Source organism: Schistocerca serialis, chromosome 5 (genome assembly GCF_023864345.2).
Source record: "Schistocerca serialis cubense isolate TAMUIC-IGC-003099 chromosome 5, iqSchSeri2.2, whole genome shotgun sequence".
Taxonomy (NCBI): Eukaryota; Metazoa; Arthropoda; class Insecta; order Orthoptera; family Acrididae; genus Schistocerca; species Schistocerca serialis.
The window spans coordinates 204,489,495-204,508,779 of NC_064642.1; the positions used below are offsets into that span (position 1 = coordinate 204,489,495).

Consider the following 19,285-nt stretch of genomic DNA (forward strand, 5'->3'; position numbering starts at 1 on the left):
ATTTCGCTAATAAGGTATAGTACAAACCTCAATGGGTGTGCTATAAGAAGTCATTGTAGTAAGCTCTACATATGATATTCCAAACTTTTGTTGAGGTGTGTCTTTTCAATTTCAGAGTGACATATAATACGAATGGTACAAGTAGTTATCCTCCAACGAGTAAACTGCACTCTTGTTTCCGTAGTAATATTCCATTATTCTTACTACTCATGCTGTGACATAGTGACAACTATGAAGTCGAAAAATATTATGAAGTTTAAGCGAAATATGCACAAAGATATTGTGTTTTATACTAGTACAACAGCAAATCACTCTGGATATAGGCAAAGTGTCCCATTGTTGTGACAGCATAAACATAAATATTCATCAAGAACTCAATGGTATTTGTTCACGTTCTGAGTTGAGAAAATAAATTTAGCAGGTCTACAGAGCTACACTAGTGTAGTCTGTTCAAAGACAAATTTTAGATCAAGTAACAGAAAATTTTTTTTGATACAAATGTAACTTCTCAAGTAATCAGATGATCTTCCAAAGAGATACAATACATACAATCGTGACTGCTGATACTTCCACAAAGAATGAGCAGGAATGAGGGCCAAAACAGATCAAATGTACAATAGTGTGAAATTAAAATTATCAAGAAGAAGAGAAAATTTATATACATTGCGAAATACAGCCAGGTAATAGCAGAAAACACGGATTTCTATGATGATTTTGGTTGGAAACACTACACCATAAAATTCCTATATGATGCAGTTCCATGCCTCTTTCTTGTTAATGAATAACAAACAACATTTAATGGACTATTGCAATCACGCATGCGCGTACCCATCCACACACACACACACACACACACACACACACCTCAAATGTTTTACTATGCAACTGTTTTGTTTACTTACCTACTGACTGACTCACTGGTAGCGCTGGCAACTGATGGTGTATCTCGGGGGATGCTGGGGTCTGGAGAATGTGGGTACATCTGTGGTGTTGCTGGGTAGCTGCCTACAGAACCAGGTCCACCCCAACCAGGGACATGAGTCACCAACAGAGGTTTCACATATCCATTAATTGACTGTTGTTGGTTCTCTGCAAGCAGACGTTGGTTTTACATAATTCCACATTCATCCATTTACACAGGCTATTTGGCATTTACAGCACTACTATATTTCTAATTCTATGGAAGTCACTTTTCAATGATATTGTACTGCATTCCATTCAGCTATTAAAAAATTCTCCCCATGAACATTTTCACAATTTTAACTGCTATCCAATATACAGAGGAGGGATACAACAGCAACAGAAAAGTAGTGTTGTCAATTTTCCTACCAGAACTACACAGGAAAGCAGTACAGTAATAAACATTTTTGTAGGTGCATACTTAATCAATGATATAAATGTTAACCAGTAGTGAATGCCATCTCTAACCATGATGCACAAGTGGTCATACTAAATAACTTACCTCACAGTAATGATGTGGTGTCATGGTAAACAGTGTAATTAATGAATAATAAACAGAATGTTTCACTGTCGCATTACAGGAAGTTGACACGAGGAATGTATAAAATGCAACAGATGTCAACCCCAAATTTAATGTATTTGCATTTGGATTTCTAGTAATCTTGAATACCTTCCTTCCCAGGACAATAATGCAGTACAGGATTAATAAGATATTTATACACATATCATAAATTAAAGTACCATGCAGCAGTTTCTGTCTGTGTGTTGAGGCAAATCTCAGGAATATCTCTAAGGATTTTGGTATGGTTTTCACTAATAGATAGATTCATGAGGAAACTTTGTGTACATTATTGTTGCCCACAACAACACACAAATCACTCAGCCACAGAGTTTAGTGCTACCCATGGGAAGCCGGGATGGGTCACTAGTCAAAATATATGTGCAACATAAAGAGAACTGTGTGAAATGGTCAGGACAAACAAAGAAGTAGGGCCAATTCCATTTTAAAGGAAATGTTGTGCTGCCTTAAGGAAAGTGATTACAAAATAAAAAAAAAAAATGTGCATAATGTCTGAAATTAATGATTCAGGTATCTAAATTAAATCTATATGGCAAATAGTTAAAAGGAAAACTGAGAAATCAGTTAAGGAATGTAAGATTAAGAAAACAGTCAAATGAAATATGATAGCAGTCAGGTAGCCAACATATTTCACAATAACTTCCTGGAAGTAGCTCAGAAGATTGGCACGGACAATTCATGGGATAAAGCAATACAACACATGCAGGATGCAATCTAATATACATGCTCTGCCTAATAAATTAATAATGTAATTAACTTACTTAAAACTAAAAACCAAGAATTAATAATATCTCATAGCACTAAAATCCAGTTCTTTGGAATGTATTCAGTCACAGTTGTCATAGATGCTATTTCCAGACAGACTGAAGATATCAGACCCATTTATAAGAAAAGAAGTAAGAACATATATTAATAAATACCAACTGGTACTACCACTTACCTCCTCCTCACAAGTATTGGGAAAGATTATGTATGCGAGAATCACAGTGCACCTCTCTCAATGAAAGAGAAACTTAGTTTCAATTTTTCGGAGCCAGTGGCTCCTGCCAGGAGAAAGGTTGACAGGAAAGAAGAGGGATGAAGGAAAAGGAATGGCGAGTTTTAGGAAATGGGGAGAATTCAGGAAAATCGCACAGAACCTTGGGTCAAAGTAGACTCACTGTATGGGAAGAGAAGGAAGTCTCTCCTGACACAGGGTTCCATGTGACTTTCCTGAACTCTCCTGATTTCCTAACCAGCCCCCCCTTTTCCTTCATCCCACTTTCTTCCCCTTCAACCATACTGCCAGAAGAAGGAGCCACTGGCTCTGTAAGCTTGCATGTTTCTTTAGCCTTTGTATGTGTTCCCTCCAGCTGCTGTGCTTGGTGAGTAGATTTTTATCTATCCAATTACATCATATTTTCAAAAAATGAATATTTTGTTTAGTCCCAGTTTAGATTTCAAATGCTATTCTTCAGTTCACAAATCAGATCACACAAAATGTAAGTGACAAAATTTTGCCAGTTGATGTTTTCTGTGACTTATCAGAGCATTTGATTGTTAACAATAGTCTCCTAAAGAAGCTCAAATATTATGATATTAGAGGTTTTATTGGTAACTCGTTTTCACTCTACCTAATTAAATGGATGAAGAGTGGCATATTAAGAAATCCAACGAGGATACAAAATAAAATAGCGTTTTCAGAATGGGGAATAATACCCACAAGAGGGTTCACTGTTGTTTTTGTTACATATAAATGATCCAACATCATATATCCACGAAGCAATGTAGTTCTTTTTGTTGACAATTTAATTATTGTAAACCAAATATAATGGAGAAACTTCAACACTTGAAAACATTAAGAATATTTCACTGAAAACTAATTAGTTTCTCAGCAAATGCACTGTCACTGAAGCCTGATAAAACAAAATACACACAACTGAGTACTGCACAAAGCCTGCCCCCACAACTAGAAATAATACATCCGAATACTTCAATATGGTGCATGACACACGGAAACACGTAATAGACGACAGTTAACACTACAGTCAAAGAAGCTTAAGCAAATCCCTGGTAACTGGCAGTGCTGCTGCCACCTTTCAGGTGAGAAGCTCAAACAACTGCAGGTGAACAGAGTGGTTGTCTATAGAGCTGCAACAACACTGAGTCATTGCCATAGAGATGTTTACAAAATCGCTTTACATGACTGGTTGCAATACACACATGAAGCTGTTGAGTCCAGCCTACTGCAATTTTCAAGGATCAGCATGTGCCAACTCTACTGCAATTTTTGAACTCTTGCTCTTTTTCTAGTAAGAGTACACACATTCACACACACTGATCAATATTGCCACTACCATGAGTATGTTCATTTTGGTGTCTGTGTGGTTGTGTGAAAAAAATGCATGTACTGTTACTCGAAAAAAAGCAAGAGCTCAAAAGCTAGTGTTAGCTGTCATCTATTAGTTTCCTTCGCCCCTCTTCCTTCCAGAAGGAGGCACTGGCTCCGGAAGCTTGCACAAATTAAACCTTTTTGTGTGTATGAATTCTACTGCCGCTGCTTGGTGAGTAGATATTTTATCTATCCAGTTACATTAAATTATCAATAATTGATTATTTTCATTGTTATATAAAGGAGTGAGGTATTCAGCCACAAAAATCTTTGACCACCAACCTAGTGATGTACAGAATTTAATAGATACTAAAATTAACTTAAAACCGAACAGGAATCACATTTGCTTCAAGTCTCCTTCCACTCCAAAATGAATTGCACAAAGCTATTGTAAATCATTAATTGTTAATAACAAAATAAGGATACACCATAATTTAAGACAAACATGTAATGCTACCATAATTGTCACTAGGAAGTGTATTAATATTATAATACTGATTTGTTGTATATCGTCATGAGTGATCATGATTACAATCTGCTGAACACACAAATCATTAACTGTATGGGATAGTTTGTAATGCTGATTTGTTGTGCATAATCATAAGTGGTCATAATTACAATCTGTGGAATACATAAATCATTAACTGTATGGTATGATAAAGGGAAAGAGGTAAGGTGTGAGTGAAAACTGGATGTAAATGGTAATGAAATGATGATGAATACTAAAAGTAATGTTGAAAAGACACTTCAAAGATCGTTAAAATGGGGACTGGATAGCCAATGAGGAGAGACCCAATGAAGTGCTGAACAGCAATCAAGGATTTGACCTGGGCATACGTACAGTAAGTTATGTATACTATGAAAAGAAGAGGGGGTATCAGGTGTAAATGAGATGACAGCAGCAATGGTAAGAGTTGCTGGAGTCTTAGGAAGTAATGGCTATGCCATGTGACGAGGGTAGTTTGGACAGAAAGACAAACTCAGAAGACTGGAAGAAAGGAATAACTGTCCTTGTCTTCAAAAAAGGAAACGAGAGAGAATTTAGGAGCTATAGAAAAGTGACACTGGCATTGGGCCAAAATATTTGAAGACATTCTAGGGAAGAGAGTAAGGGACAAAATTGTGAAGAAAATTAAAGAATAATGCAGGGGCTTCAGGCCAGAAAAACAACATACTTTATATTTGCAGTAAGGCAACTACAAGGGAAACGTTAAGGAAGACACACAAAAATAAGCAATTACTATGGTGAAAGAGAGATGTCATGGAAGTAAAAGATGTAGTAATGTAACAGGTGAGTCAACAGATCGGATAATTCGTTGGGTTTAGAACAAAGAAGTGCACTTTTACCCCTTTTTTGTGGTTGTCATGGGTAACATAAATTAACACACAATGTGGCAGAAAGAGTTGGAAAAGATACTGATCACCTAATGATCTGGAGTTTTTAAGAAGTTGAAGTTAACCAGACATTTCAGAACTAATAGGAGGTAGGGACAGGTTCAATATGGATAAAAATGAAGTGTAGGTCACTTAGACCCTCGGATGAGAGGAATCCACCTGAAGTCACTACCATCATCTTCGTCTCCTCTATCAAGAGTTCCACAAAACACAGACTGAATAATAAAGTAATACAGTGTGTGTGTGTGTGTGTGTGTGTGTGTGTGTGTGTGCGCGTGTTTGTTTGTTTAAAGTGAGGTATATAAAATAATTGAACACTGTTAAGTATAAATCACTGCATCACAAACCAACAAAGCACTTTAAAAAAAATCATGTAAATGATCAGCATGTTACCGCATTTTCCACTGATTATAACAGCAACACTGACTACTCATTCAATATCATAGCAAGAGGTCAGAATTATTATCCACAGAACACTGAATACCTAACTCATGCATTTACAAGTCATTATTCTTCTCAGCATCAATTAATTCTAATACTGAAGCTGTATGTCCCTAAAATATTTCGATATATCGTGCTTGGTAATTCTCACAGTTTTAATGTAGGCTATGAATTATGAGAATCATACCACGCTGGAAGTTGAGAAATTGTGTGTCCTCTGTAAACACTCTCATCCTATTAAAATTAAACTCACCTGTAAAAGGTGTGTAATATTTTCCAAATGCCTGGTCCTTAGGAATGTCAGGATACAAATATACAAGATGCTGCAAATCAGAAATTCTATCTGCGAGACTGCGTATTGCAAAGTCTTTGCTGGTGAAGGGTTGTAGCATAAAGACATCATTTTGATCTGAAATCAGAAGGAATAACATTTAAATAGATGATCTCAGCATATAGTAAAATATAAAAGATGTTCACGCATTCGTCATGTTCTGCGCACCGATTCACAGTGGATAACCTCCAATGAAGTTGAATGAATTACAGTATAAAATAGCAGCAGCTAACAGCTGTCAAAAAGTGCTTCTTCACTATGTATTAACTATTAAGTACCACTAATGTGTAATAATCTGTCTGTGTGTACAAAGGCTATAAAGGGACAAAATAAAATTAGCAGGAAAATTGTCATGCTGGAAAAAGACCTGCTGCTTATGGTAAAAAAGTGAACATTTCAAAGATGTTGTTGCTTTCATATTTAGAGTAATTAACTACTATTTATCTTTTACTTCGTAGTACATACGTGTAAACAAACATCTACTGGTACACACCTACACGGTTTTTATAGTCTCAATCTACAATTTACACTGTTGTTTGCAATGGCATTAACAGATGTTTTCTATGACCAAATCCAGATACTTAAATAACTAATAAAAGAAGTAGATAATATGTCAGCTTTGAATTTTATGTTGAATTTGCAAGGATTTGTAATTTCTCGCCTTTTGTCTGTTGGTGACATGACCTTTCAATCACAGCACACAACTCCATTCTGATCACTAGTCAAGAACCTAAGAACTGCTGAACTTAACTGAAAATAGCTGCATTATTCCAGAATAGTATTGCCTGAAACTGCACAATGTGAATCATGTTGAGGTAAAAGGTTAAGACATCAAATGTTTGCTGTGATCCATTCACTGATTTCTTCCAACTTCTGACATACCCATGTCTGACATATTGATGGTTTGGTCCTTGATAAGTTTGCTTGTATCACCATCAGACTTGGCAAATTTTGAACAGACCTTTACAGCCTTTGGAACGTCATTTAGATAGTTCAGGAACAAAAATAGGCACAGTCCCACATACTGAGAGATTCAATATTCTATGTTCCCTATTCTATTCCCCAGTGTGTACATTGCTAATGTGAAGCCATATTTTGTATGTGACAGTAAGACTCCACTCATGCTAAAGGGATGTCATTTACATTATATTTTACACTTATCCATCTCCTTAGATGGAATAGTGATGACCATGGCAATCTGGGTTAGCAGTAGTAAAATGTTCAAAATTTGCGAATGAACTGATTTATTCCTTACACTGTGTGTTTAGGAAGAATCTTCCCTCTTCAGATGCAGTTAGGTGAAGTTTTTAGACCATCCCCATTAATGCACTGTTGAGGTATGTCATCACTGACAATATTCACATAATCACATATTTCAGATAGTGTCACACCTTGTGATGCCAAAATGTTGTCAACAGCCAAGTAACTTGACAATGCAATCAATAGAATAACCTATATATTAAACCTAAGCACATCTGAAGATGTAAGATATCTTCCAAAGTATATAGTTTGAGGCACAATAAATTCAGAGGTATGCGTAAAATGTTATTTTCACCATGTGTGATATACTATTTTCTGGAGTAGAATTTTTTGGTCCATACTTAAAAATGCTTTCAAATGGTCACAAAAAATCCATACATAAGTGACAAAGAGGCACAAGGTAAATTTCTGCAGTATGATCTTGCAACCGTATTTGTAGTTCCCACAAATGGCTTTACTGGTTGAAGAAGGGCACTGTGCGAGTATTAGAAATCTATAATTTCTTATACCCACACACTGCTACATTACCACATAGGACGAAGTGTTGTTTAATGTTGTTATCAAAAATTTCAAAAAGTTCTCTACCAATTTGCTTCCTCAAATTTTTGCATGATACTCTAATAAACATTCAGATGGACATTAGTACAATTTTCCATCTGTAAAAATGTAACCGATGACACAATGCAGTTCTTTCTTTCGTGACATGATAAAGCAAGGGTATCTATATTTACAAAGCTTTTCGTTCTTGGCAAGCCTTCTGAAGTGGTGTCCTAGCAGAGACTGTATAACTGAGTAATGAATGTACAGAGGGTGCTTGACTGTCTACCATTTCCTGTTCATTTTTAGAGACAATTCTCTCTTTATGAACTAGTCTCCAAAAAATAGGTATTATTTGGAATATAGAAAATTGTGTGGAAAAAGTGAAAATTAATCATATATAATTTTCACAATTTTCCCCGTGAACTATAAATATGCTACCTGTTTGGTAGAGCTCCTGCTTCAGATTGGCAACAATAAAAACGGTGCAACAACAAAAACCGTGCATTAAACACATTTTAACCATGTCTGCAATTTAATTGTAAACAGAATGTAATTTTTGGGTATGTTGATAATGTAATCTCAAAAAGATATGACTTGTATTCATACTGAGAGGCAGAAACCATGGATACTTTAAAGCTAACCATACACAGGAGTGACAATTGAGGCGTGATTTTATAGCTTTAACACTCTTGGTTGCCCTTTTACTGACCAACAAAAGAACAGTCTGCATGTCCTGGAACTCTTTTTTTGTAAGCTAGTACCAAGAATGTGCACTATTAAACGGACCAAGATCTAGCCTCAACTGTGAGACAACTGACTGTGGATGTCACAGCTTTCTCAAGAGTTGAAGTTTTATGACAAACAATGGTGAGAAGAAAGGCAATAGTTGAGATGGTGGGCAGTATACAGGTACATAATCGGACTGAATTTGTAACTAAACTTCTGAACAATGTCTTTTCTGCAGAGTTAACAAACAAATGTCTTCAACAGCAGCAGCTGCTGCTGCATTAGTAGCTAATAACAACAGCAACATAACTATACTGCCTGTCTACCACTAAGATCTCAACTATGCAGCATGTTGCTATCCTTAGAGCTATATTTTGTATTCCATTCATGACTTCTGAGTATTGTATTAAAAGTCCCTTGACAAGCTGTGCCCCGAGATCTAAAGACACACATCTGCAGTGCGCACAGGCGCCCACACCATGGAGCCTGAGGAGGCCCGAGGCCCCCCCCCCCCTCCCCAATAATTTAAGGAAATTATTACTTATATTATGCTTTGTAAAATCACAAAATTATGTTGGAATTTATTTTCCTTGTTTGACGATACTTACCTTTTAAAATACAGACCGTAACGAGTTAAAACAAATAATTATTACGGTAGTAAGCATGTTAACTGAAAACGAGCAGGGTGAATAATGATAGTGTTACGGTGCTGCGGGCACACTTATAATCTGCCCCCTTATTTATTTTTTTTCTATTAGGGTTGATGAAACAATGAGAATGCACTTCACGAACAAGTGTCATTTTGTATTCGAATTGTCAATGATTCCTTAATCATCAACGAAGACTTTATTGGCTTATATGAGATCCCCAACATTGAATCACAAACTCTGTTTAGTATTTTAAAATACGTTTTTGCTCGTCTTCATTTGTCAATGGATAACTTAAGAGGACGGTGCTATGATGGTGCCTCGAATATGAGAGGTAAGTTCAAAGGACTAAAAAAGTTAGTTTTGGATATACAATCAAAAGCACGTTAGTGCACTGCACTGCTCACAGTTTAAGACTTGGCAGTTGTGGACAGTCTCCGCCATCTTACATCTATGAGGGATATTATGGCTTTAGCCAAGGACTTAATAAATACCGTAAGGGAATCCAACAAAAGGATGGGATTTTTCAGAAGCATACGCTGTGAGAGCACCAACGACCAAGCTGGTCTATGACCCCTTTGCCCGACTCGTACTATGCAAGCTTCTAGTATCTTGAGAATATTGAAAAACTTTGAAGAACTTTTAAGAGTTTTTTTAAACATTTTCTGCAGAGGACAAAACAGAGGCAAGTTACAAATGTGCAGGCTACCTTGAGTCAATGTTGCAATTCAAGACTTATTTCTTTTTACGTCTTTATTGCCATGCAATGAACACAGTAGAGAATGTCAACAAAAAAATTCAATGCCCTCATCTAAGTGTTGCTGATCTGGAAAAAATATATGAGGGCTTGATTTGTATATTGAATGGAAAGCGTGATAGTTTTGAACAATTTTTGGGAATTGTGTTTAAAAGAAAAACATTCACAAGTTATTGATCCTTCACTTCCTCGGAATCGAAGTATACCTACAAAGTATGAAAACAATGAAGCCAGCTCACTGCACACCTTCAAAACCCCAAAGGAATACTACAAAGCTATTTACATCGAAGTTTGTGAAGCGGTGCAATCTTGCATTACTGAGTGGTTTGCTTCAACTGGACTCGCACAGATCATTGCAGTTGAACAAGAGTGCCTGCTTTTAGTAAACAGAGGTGAAACAAATTTGGAAAATCAACTGAATTTTTAAAAAATGACCTAGACACTGAGAGTCTGTGCTTACACTTTAATATGTTAACCGATATCACTAATAAAAAACAACTGGTCTTAAAAAACGTGTGATGTAAGAAAGTACATTACACAAGAGCGTGCCGTTGGAGAAATAATGTGAGAAGTAGTGAAGTGTATTAAGCTTCTCCAAGTAATTCCAATCATGACAGCAACAGCAGAATGGTCACTTAGCACCCTTAGACGTCTGAACAACTTGGTTGCTCTTCATGCCCACTGAGATGTTTTGGATGAATTGGATATCTGACCAGTCATCAACGACTTCATATTCAGTAATCCAGTCAGACAGTCGACATTTGCACCTTTTTAAACACACTCTAGCCCTAATAATGGCATTTAGAGCAACATTAAAAATCTTTATTAAAATAGAGAATTAAATGCATACATAATGTTAAATTTTCAGTTTTGAAATATTAGTACTAGTTTAGTACTGTATTACTACAGTACTGTATTAGTTATTTTCAAATACTTAAATATTTTTAGGGTGTAAGATCCAATTAAAACCTGCTGTTTACATACTTTTAGACAAAGTATTAGGCATACTGTATTAACTTTATAAAAGCATTAACTTTGAGATATTGTTTTTATTTAATGAACCCTAAGCCTCATTCAAAGCAAGCTTAAATTAGCTATTTCACTTATTAATCTAAGTGCTATTACTGTGTGACAGCAATATTTTATGCTTTATTCCTTTAATGATAGTTTAGGATTTATTAAAATATAATTTCAGTCTTTTCAGAGCTATATATTCACTGCTCTGTAATAGTCTATAAGCATGATTATTACTGTAAATTAAATTACCTTTTTACCAAAAAATGTCAGGCTTGTGGAGTTTCCCAGAGTGTCAAGTTATTGAGAGCCCAGTTTCCAGGGTTCTAATGTTGATCATATGACTCTAAAATGCTTAAAAAACTTTCAAACTCACTATTTTTCATCTACAAATTAAAAAAGTTTTCCAGAGCAAAATCCCCAGTATGCCGCCCCCTCCCCCCCACATCTTTTATAAGTCGGCGCCCCTGGCAGTGCGTATCTCACTCCTAGTAGAACAGAGGCAGATCTCTTTCTGGCAGATTCTCAGCACCAAGACTCAAGCTTGAACAGATGAAGGAGTACACTCTTCACATATTAATCTCACATCACTCTGCAAAATGATTCCCATCACACACTTATCTGGAGCAAAAGTTTGTTGTTGTGGTCTTCAGTCCTGAGACTGGTTTGATGCAGTTCTCCATGCTACTCTATCCTTTGCAAGCTTCTTCATCTCCCAGTACTTACTGCAGCCTACATCCTTCTGAATCTGCTTAGTGTACTCATCTCTTGGTCTCCCTCAAAAGTTTAAACCTGTAAAAATACAGGAACATCCAGAAAGAAGAAAATTGGGCAATGGTAGCTTTGTGGTGTGAGGAGGTATCATCATGTTGAATCAGTGTAAAAAAGCTTCCCAGTTATGTTGATGCCTGAAGTAATTTTGTTAACACCAAGAGCTATAAAATGCAAAAACAGGTACAATTTTTAAGATTTATAGTAGGATCAAAGTTCCTCTAAACAGGCAGTTAACTATGCTCTGTCAAATTGCTCTCATGGATGAATTTCTCACAGAAAAAAATATCCATAATGTGGATGGTTCACTGAAATCTCAAGATTACGACTCCACAGAGCATAATGGAGATACGTGCAGGAGACTAACTGGGGGAACAGAACAGTCACTACTAGATCTCGTTGTTTAGCACTGCAATAGTGATAAAGCCACACTGGTGCTTATTCACCTACAGCAGCCGTTCAAAATAAGCTATGTAACTGAAAATTCTTCTGAAATACTGGGCCTCCAGAAAATTGTTCTACCATAAATGGCGACTAGTTCATATCACTGGGCACAAAATTCAATGATTAATTCCTTCCTTGACACAATCCATCAATAACACTCTCCACCTTCTGTTATGAAGATAAGACTCCACTAAATCTGGGGAGGGGGACTGCCGTCTATGATGGTGTTTTAACATGGTAATAACATGGTAACACAATCCTGTGCTGGCTTTACAGGATTACCCTGAAGTTTTCTTGGTATTCGATCAATAGCTTGGAGCATATTTCCTGACAGCCTCAAATATGTTACAGTAACATATCTAAAACACAAGCAATATGTAAACCAACTCTAATCGCAGACCTATTTCACTCCTTCCAGTCTTTTGAAACGCTTTTTTACAAAATGGCCTAGATCAGAACACTGACTCAATTATCTACACAGAACTTTACACCTGATCTCAGTTACAAATTCCTACAATAGCCAAACAAGAAAAAATATCTTGTTGGTATGCTGTGTGTATATCACAAATTTTACTTGGCAAAATGAAGCATTATAGCATCAAAAGTACCCCCTCACTTAGATGGAACCATACCTTCATAGTAAAAAGCGGAAGGGTCTTACGACAGACTATGTTACAGGTGTGAAACTAACCTCGCAACTATGCAGCGTTATGTGGTGTCCCACATGGATCGGTACTGGGTGCAATCTTTTCTTAACATTCCAAAATGATCTTCCAGTGCCGTTAAAAGGTGGTTCAAAAACTGCTGATGACGTATGTGTGCTATAATGAAGGGGCCATACTCAACCTTACAAAAGACAGATCACATGACAGGTGAACAGGCCTACAGCTGCTTCACAGCTAACTATTTTAGGCCTTAATCTCACTCCTATGTGTTTTCATAAACTAATAAATTACCTGCTAGTACCAGAAGTAGGCATTAATGGTCATGCACTAAATAAAACAATGGATGTAGAATTCCTTGAGGCCCAGTGGTACAACAAATTAAAATGGAGTCAACAAAGATAAACTGAACAAGTAGCTTAATTCAGCATGTTTGCCCTTAAAAGCTTCTCTCACTATGTTGATGTAAATACAGAGGTGCTGCGTTATTCTGCATATTTTCACTCCTTGTTTGTCTTACAGTATTACATCTGGAGCAATATAGTTATGGGTAAATAAATACAGAGTGGGCAAAATAAAACTGGCTTCAAAATATTTACAATAAGATTGACACAGGATTAAAATGCAAAAACTTGAAGATGTTGGACACTGCCGCTGCTGATCCTTGATCTAGATTTATCAAACTATGAGACTCGTGTGTCGGCTCTGCCTCAGGGAGAGCAGCAACAGCATTTTCAATTTTTTGCTGTAACTCTTCCTATGTGTGAAGATTATCTGAGAACATCTGACCCTTCAATTCAATCCAACAGGTAACAATCACAGAGAGATCAGGTGACCAATGTGATTGTCCTCTCCTCACTGAACACCTTGGCACTTGTGAGAAGGCTGTCAAGGCAGTGTGAGCTGTTCTGTCTTGCTGAAAATATCCATACAGTTGTTCATCATCTCTGTGTTGATCCACGTATGAATTAAACAGTCTCTGGATGTACAAGTTAGCATTAACAGTTCCATGAAAGAACCCTATTATCATGCAAACACCAGTCTTGAGATTATGCAACAGCTCTTCAGGCACTGGTGGGGATATTGTGATGCATTAATGGCACATGTGCTCCGAGTTCACATACCCTGACAGACTGAACGAGGCCTCATCTGAAGACTTGAAAAATTGAGGGTCCGAAAGTCCTGATTCCAGTTCACTTAGGAACCACTGGCATAACTGCAGATGCCAAAGCAAAACTGGGTGCTTTTACTCATGCCAAACAGTAAATTTGTAAAGATACAGGTGCAAATGCAGGTCATATTTTATAACTATTTTACATGATGATCTGTTATTTCCCACTGGTAGGAATAAACAGCACAGAGTTCATCAGACTTTGTGCAAACTTTCCTTCATTCAAGCAATGTTTCCAGGTATTTGGCCTATTTCCGGATAGTTGTGATTTCTATTCACTACTGAGTATGTTTCGTGCCATTTTTCCACTAAGTTTTGCATTGCAGACTCTGCTGCAAGTTTTGTCAAACCACTTCTAGTCCTAAACTGTTATGCAAACAATGCCAAACACATTTTCCACAAATTGTGCTTCACAAAACACTCAACAATGAGCACACATTATTTTACTGTAAGCACCATTTTGTGTTGAATTCAGCTGGTCACTGAACACGTCTGCTCCTCTCACTCACTCAAATGTAACAAAAAAGCACTCGGGACAGATTGGTGCACCAAATCATGATTACAGCATTTTCTGTAATAGCCAGTTCTCCAGTTCATTAACAAGGATAATTTGCATCAGACTTATACATATTTTACAGACTAGTTTTATTTTGTCACACTGTCTTTATACTGCAGAAGGAACCATTAAGAATACTGTTAAAATTACTCCACCGCAAATCCTGCAGAAGCCTTTTTGAGGATCTTTGAATACTTACACTTGGCTCCCCAATATATTTATTTCTTAATGGTTTTGTTGTGGACAATAAAAAATCGGTTTCAGCAGAACCTTGGTTTACATAAATACAACATCAGACAGTAACAATTTTGATGTACACTTTGCCTCCTTGTCTAGCATTTAGAGTGGAGTTCTTACACTGTGGCGCAAAGGTATTCATTATGCTCTCATACAACAAAACACACGAAATTAGGAATCTCAACCAATTCAGCTAAAAATTATAAACATATCTAATTAGCCACTCTCTCTGCAAATTATCTGACATCTAAATTCAAATACTGAAAAGTTGTTTTAGTTACATATCAAGTATTGGTTTATCTGCGAAGCTGCAAGCCACATACACTAAGTGATCAAAAGTATCCGGACACCCCAAAAAACATACTTTTTCCATATTAGGTGCAATGTACTGCCACCGACTGCCAGATACTCCATATCAGCGACCTCAGTAGTCATTAGACATGGTGAGAGAGCAGAATGGGGCGCTCCGCGGAACTCATGGACTTCGAACATTGTCAGGTGATTGAGTGTCACTTGTGTCATACACTCCTAAACATCCCTAGGTCCACTGTTTCCGATGTGGCAGTGAAGTAGAAACGTGAAGGGACACGTACACACAAAATCATACAGGCCAACGTTGTCTGTTGACTGACAGAGACTGTCGACAGTTGAAGAGGCTTGTAATGTGTAATAGGCAGACATCTATCCAGATCATTATACAGGAATTCCAAACTGCATAAGGATCCCCTGCCAGAACTATGATGGTTGGGTGGAAGGTGAGTAAACTTTGATTTCATGGTCGAGTGTCTGCTCATAAGCCGCACATCATGCTGGTAAATGCCAAACGACGCCTAACTTGGTGTAAGTAGTGTAAACATTGGACAATTGAACAATGGAAAAATGTTGTGTGGAGTGACGAATCATGGTACACAATGTGGCGATCTGAATGCAGGGCGTGGGTATGGCGAATGCCCAGTGAAAGTCATCTGCCAGCATGCGTAGTGCAAACAGCAAAATTCGGAGGCGGTGGTGTTATGGTGTGGTCATGTTTTTCATGGAGGGGGCTTGCACTCCTCGTTGTTTTGCATGGTACTATCACAGCACAAGCCTACATTGATGTTTTAAGCACCTTCTTGCTTCCCACTGTTGAAGAGCAATCAGGGGATGGGGATTTCATCTTTCAACACGGTTGAGCACCTGTTTATAATGCACAGCCTGTGGCAGAGTGGTTACATGACAATAACCTCCCTGTAATGGACTGAGCTGCACAGAGTCCTGACCTGAATCATACAAACACCTTTGGAATGTTTTGGAATGCCGACTTCTTGCCAGGCCTCACTCAACGACATCAATACCTCTCCTCAGTGCAGCACTCCATGAAGAATGGGCTGCCATTCCCCAAGAAACCTTCCAGCACCTGATTGAACACTTGCCTGCGAGAGTGGAAGCTGTCGTCGAGGCTAAGGGTTGGCCAACACCATATTGAATTCAAGCATTACTGATGGGGGGCGCCATGAACTTTTAAGTCATTTTCAGCTAGGTGTCCAGATACTTTTGATCACATAGTGTAGTTATAAACTAGAAACAGGACTCTGTGTTTACGGATGCAGGTTTAACTATTTTCTTTACAAAATTCCAATGTAATCAATTAAATATAAACTTATCAACATGAAATAAACAGCAGCTACTTAGCACAACTGAGAAGACAACAGCTTTTTTCAAGTAAGCAACTCTCTTTCTAATCTACTTAGTGAATTTTACTGGCACAAGCATAAATACATTGAGCAGGACAGTGATTCTTTACTCTTAATACAGTGTAAAATTAAATTTCTGTGATTTGTTTGCTTCTTGATTAATTTATAGCATGGCTAGTTCCACATCCTTTCAGATTCTTTCCTTATTGGGCTCTTTGGAACATGAATGAATGAATGCTTGAAAGCCGTCGAAATTGCCCTCAATATGCAGCAGTTGATGTTACATTTTGTATTAACTGGAGCCTCAACCCATCCATCTTGGTGTTCGCCACTATGCCACTTAACAATATAGTCAGGGCAGTAGTGTTTACACGAATGCAGCAGTCCTCGCTGTAGGACAAATAGAAGCAGAAACCTGCATCCACTTAATTTTCTCATTCAACATACGTCCAACGCAAGAAATTGGGAATCTCAACCAATTCAACAAAAAATTACCAACATACATAATTGGCCACTCTTTCTACGAATTACCTGCATATCTAAATTCAAGTACGAAGAAGTTGTTTTAGCTACATATCAAGTAATGATTTTTACTAGCATCTTTGGTTGACGAGTTGTGCACATTCACAGCTCTTGTAAAGATAAGTGTTTAATTGAGAAATAACAATTAATTAAGGCAGTATTACATCATAATTAAGTAAATTAATACCTACTGTAAGCTGTCAATTGAAGGCTTCACAGTTTTTGGCGTATTTTCTGAAAATAGAAAACCTTTCATAGGCGCGAATTTTGGACTAGGATTTGTTTATGTTTTGATATACTACAAGTTACGTGATTATTTCAATAAAGTAAAGTTTATGTAATTAGAGTATTCTTATACACTATCCATTTGATTCTCTAGTAAGCAGCCGAAGTGAGATCTTCCGAAATAAGTGAAAAGTTTATATAGTGTAGGCTCAGTTCTTTGTTTGCTTTTCGTTTCATCGCGTAAAAAATACAAGTTATATCTTTTTGTTTCTCCAGAAGTTTTGAATTAGTATCCGAACTTTAGGCCTAAACTTTCATAGAAATTTAATGTATTAATTGAGTAGTCTACGAAGTTATTCTTGTTTTAACTTAGACTAAAGCTAAAATTTGTTTGCCATGAGTGAGAAGTGTATAACTTGCCATAGGATTGTTAGTTCTGGGGTGTTGTGTGAGAGTTGTTGCGGTTTCTTTCATGTGGGTAACTGTAGTGGCATGGGAATTAGGGAAATAAACAAGGCTCATTGGTTGTGTAGGATTTGCTGTAGAGATAGGAAGATAGTGGAACAGGACGAGAATATTACTGCCCTTCGGATACAACTAGATAAAACAAAACAAGATCTGGAAAGGTTAAGGGGGGAGAAGGGAAAAGAGAGGTGGGAAGTGACAACAGGTTATAGAAGAAATAGGAATAGAACATTCTCAGACAGTATGGTTGTGAATGTGGAAAACAGGTTTGATCTGTTGTCACAGTTGGAAACTAATGAGCCACAAATTGATGTAGGAGTAGACAGGACACAACAAACTTTCAAAAGGTGTTTGAAATGTAAGAAGTCAGAAAAAGCTGTGAAGAAGAAAGTTTTGTTGTTAGGTAGTTCACATGGGAGAAGCATTGGCCAGCTGGTGCAGGATGAAGTAGGGTCAGGTTACCAGGTCACAAGTTTTTTTAAACCTAGTGTAAGTCTGTGTCATGTGATAGGCTTTGCAAAGACTTCACAAAGGAAGACACTGTGGTAATAGTGGGTGGGGTAGGCAACAGCATAGATAGGAACCCTAATTCTTCAATTGAGAGTGACCTGGTAAAGATAGCTTCAGCAAGGAGACATACTGGTGTATGACCATGACTGGCCTCGTTTAAACTCTTCTGTTAGGAGAGTTAATTTAGAGGTGGAATGGCTGCTTCGATCAGATATGGGGTGTCATATCAGTGTGGTTCCTGTTGACTCTATCAGCAGGTGGGACTACACTAGGCTTGACCTCCACCTCAACAGGAAAGGCAAAACTGTTCGGGCTAACTGCAAATAACTTGGGGGGGGGGGGGGGGGGGGGGGAATGAGGGGGAGGCACAAGGGGGGGGGGGGGGCTGTCACAAGTGGTAAAGTACCAGTGGTTACATGTGACTTGACAGATCAGTAGGTTTTTTAGGTTAGGTAGAGGTAGGGCAGAAACAAAAGATGTTCAGAGACAGGCTGAAAATGACATTCACACTGATAAAACTAGAGATGCTACAAAATTGGCAGGAAAATTAGATTCATCCAGTTGTAATTCAGCCAGTGCACAAAATCAGTTATCATTATTGCAACAGAATGTCTGAGGACTGAGCGGTAAGCTTAACGAGTTGCTTATTTGGGTTGAAGAATCAGAGTTGAGCAAACCAGTTGCTATAATCTGCCTATCCGAACACCATGTGACCACTAGTACAGATATGTTAAATGTTACAGGATTCAAGTTAGCTTTTTACTTCTGTAGAGAAAATAAGGAGAAAGGAGGTGTTGCCATATTTACCAGAAACTGTTTTGACTTCAAGAATATTGATATTAATAAATTTTGCTCAGAGCAGCACTTAGAAGCTTGTGCAACAAAAGTAGTATTTCATAATAAGTCCTTTATAATAGTAGGTATATACAGATCACCTTCAGGAAATTTCAACCTCTTCATAAAAAATCTGGAAGCTCTGCTATCCCATCTCACGTTCAATTTAGTTCCTACTGTGAACTTTGCTACT

The 19,285-nt window shown here is 37.5% G+C and overlaps 1 protein-coding gene across 5 annotated transcripts in view; it reads right to left on the reverse strand.

Annotated features, from left to right (window-relative positions):
- LOC126481657 (signal transducer and activator of transcription 5B) overlaps positions 1-19,285 on the reverse strand; it is a 146,209-nt gene that overhangs the window by 21,627 nt on the left and 105,297 nt on the right. For all 5 annotated transcript variants that reach the window (XM_050105578.1, XM_050105576.1, XM_050105577.1 and 2 more), the window contains 2 exons: positions 6,001-6,156; positions 903-1,089 (listed from right to left, as the gene is read on the reverse strand). In XM_050105578.1, coding sequence (XP_049961535.1) covers positions 903-1,089; positions 6,001-6,156 — 343 coding nt within the window. The remainder of the gene's footprint in view (positions 1-902; positions 1,090-6,000; positions 6,157-19,285) is intronic.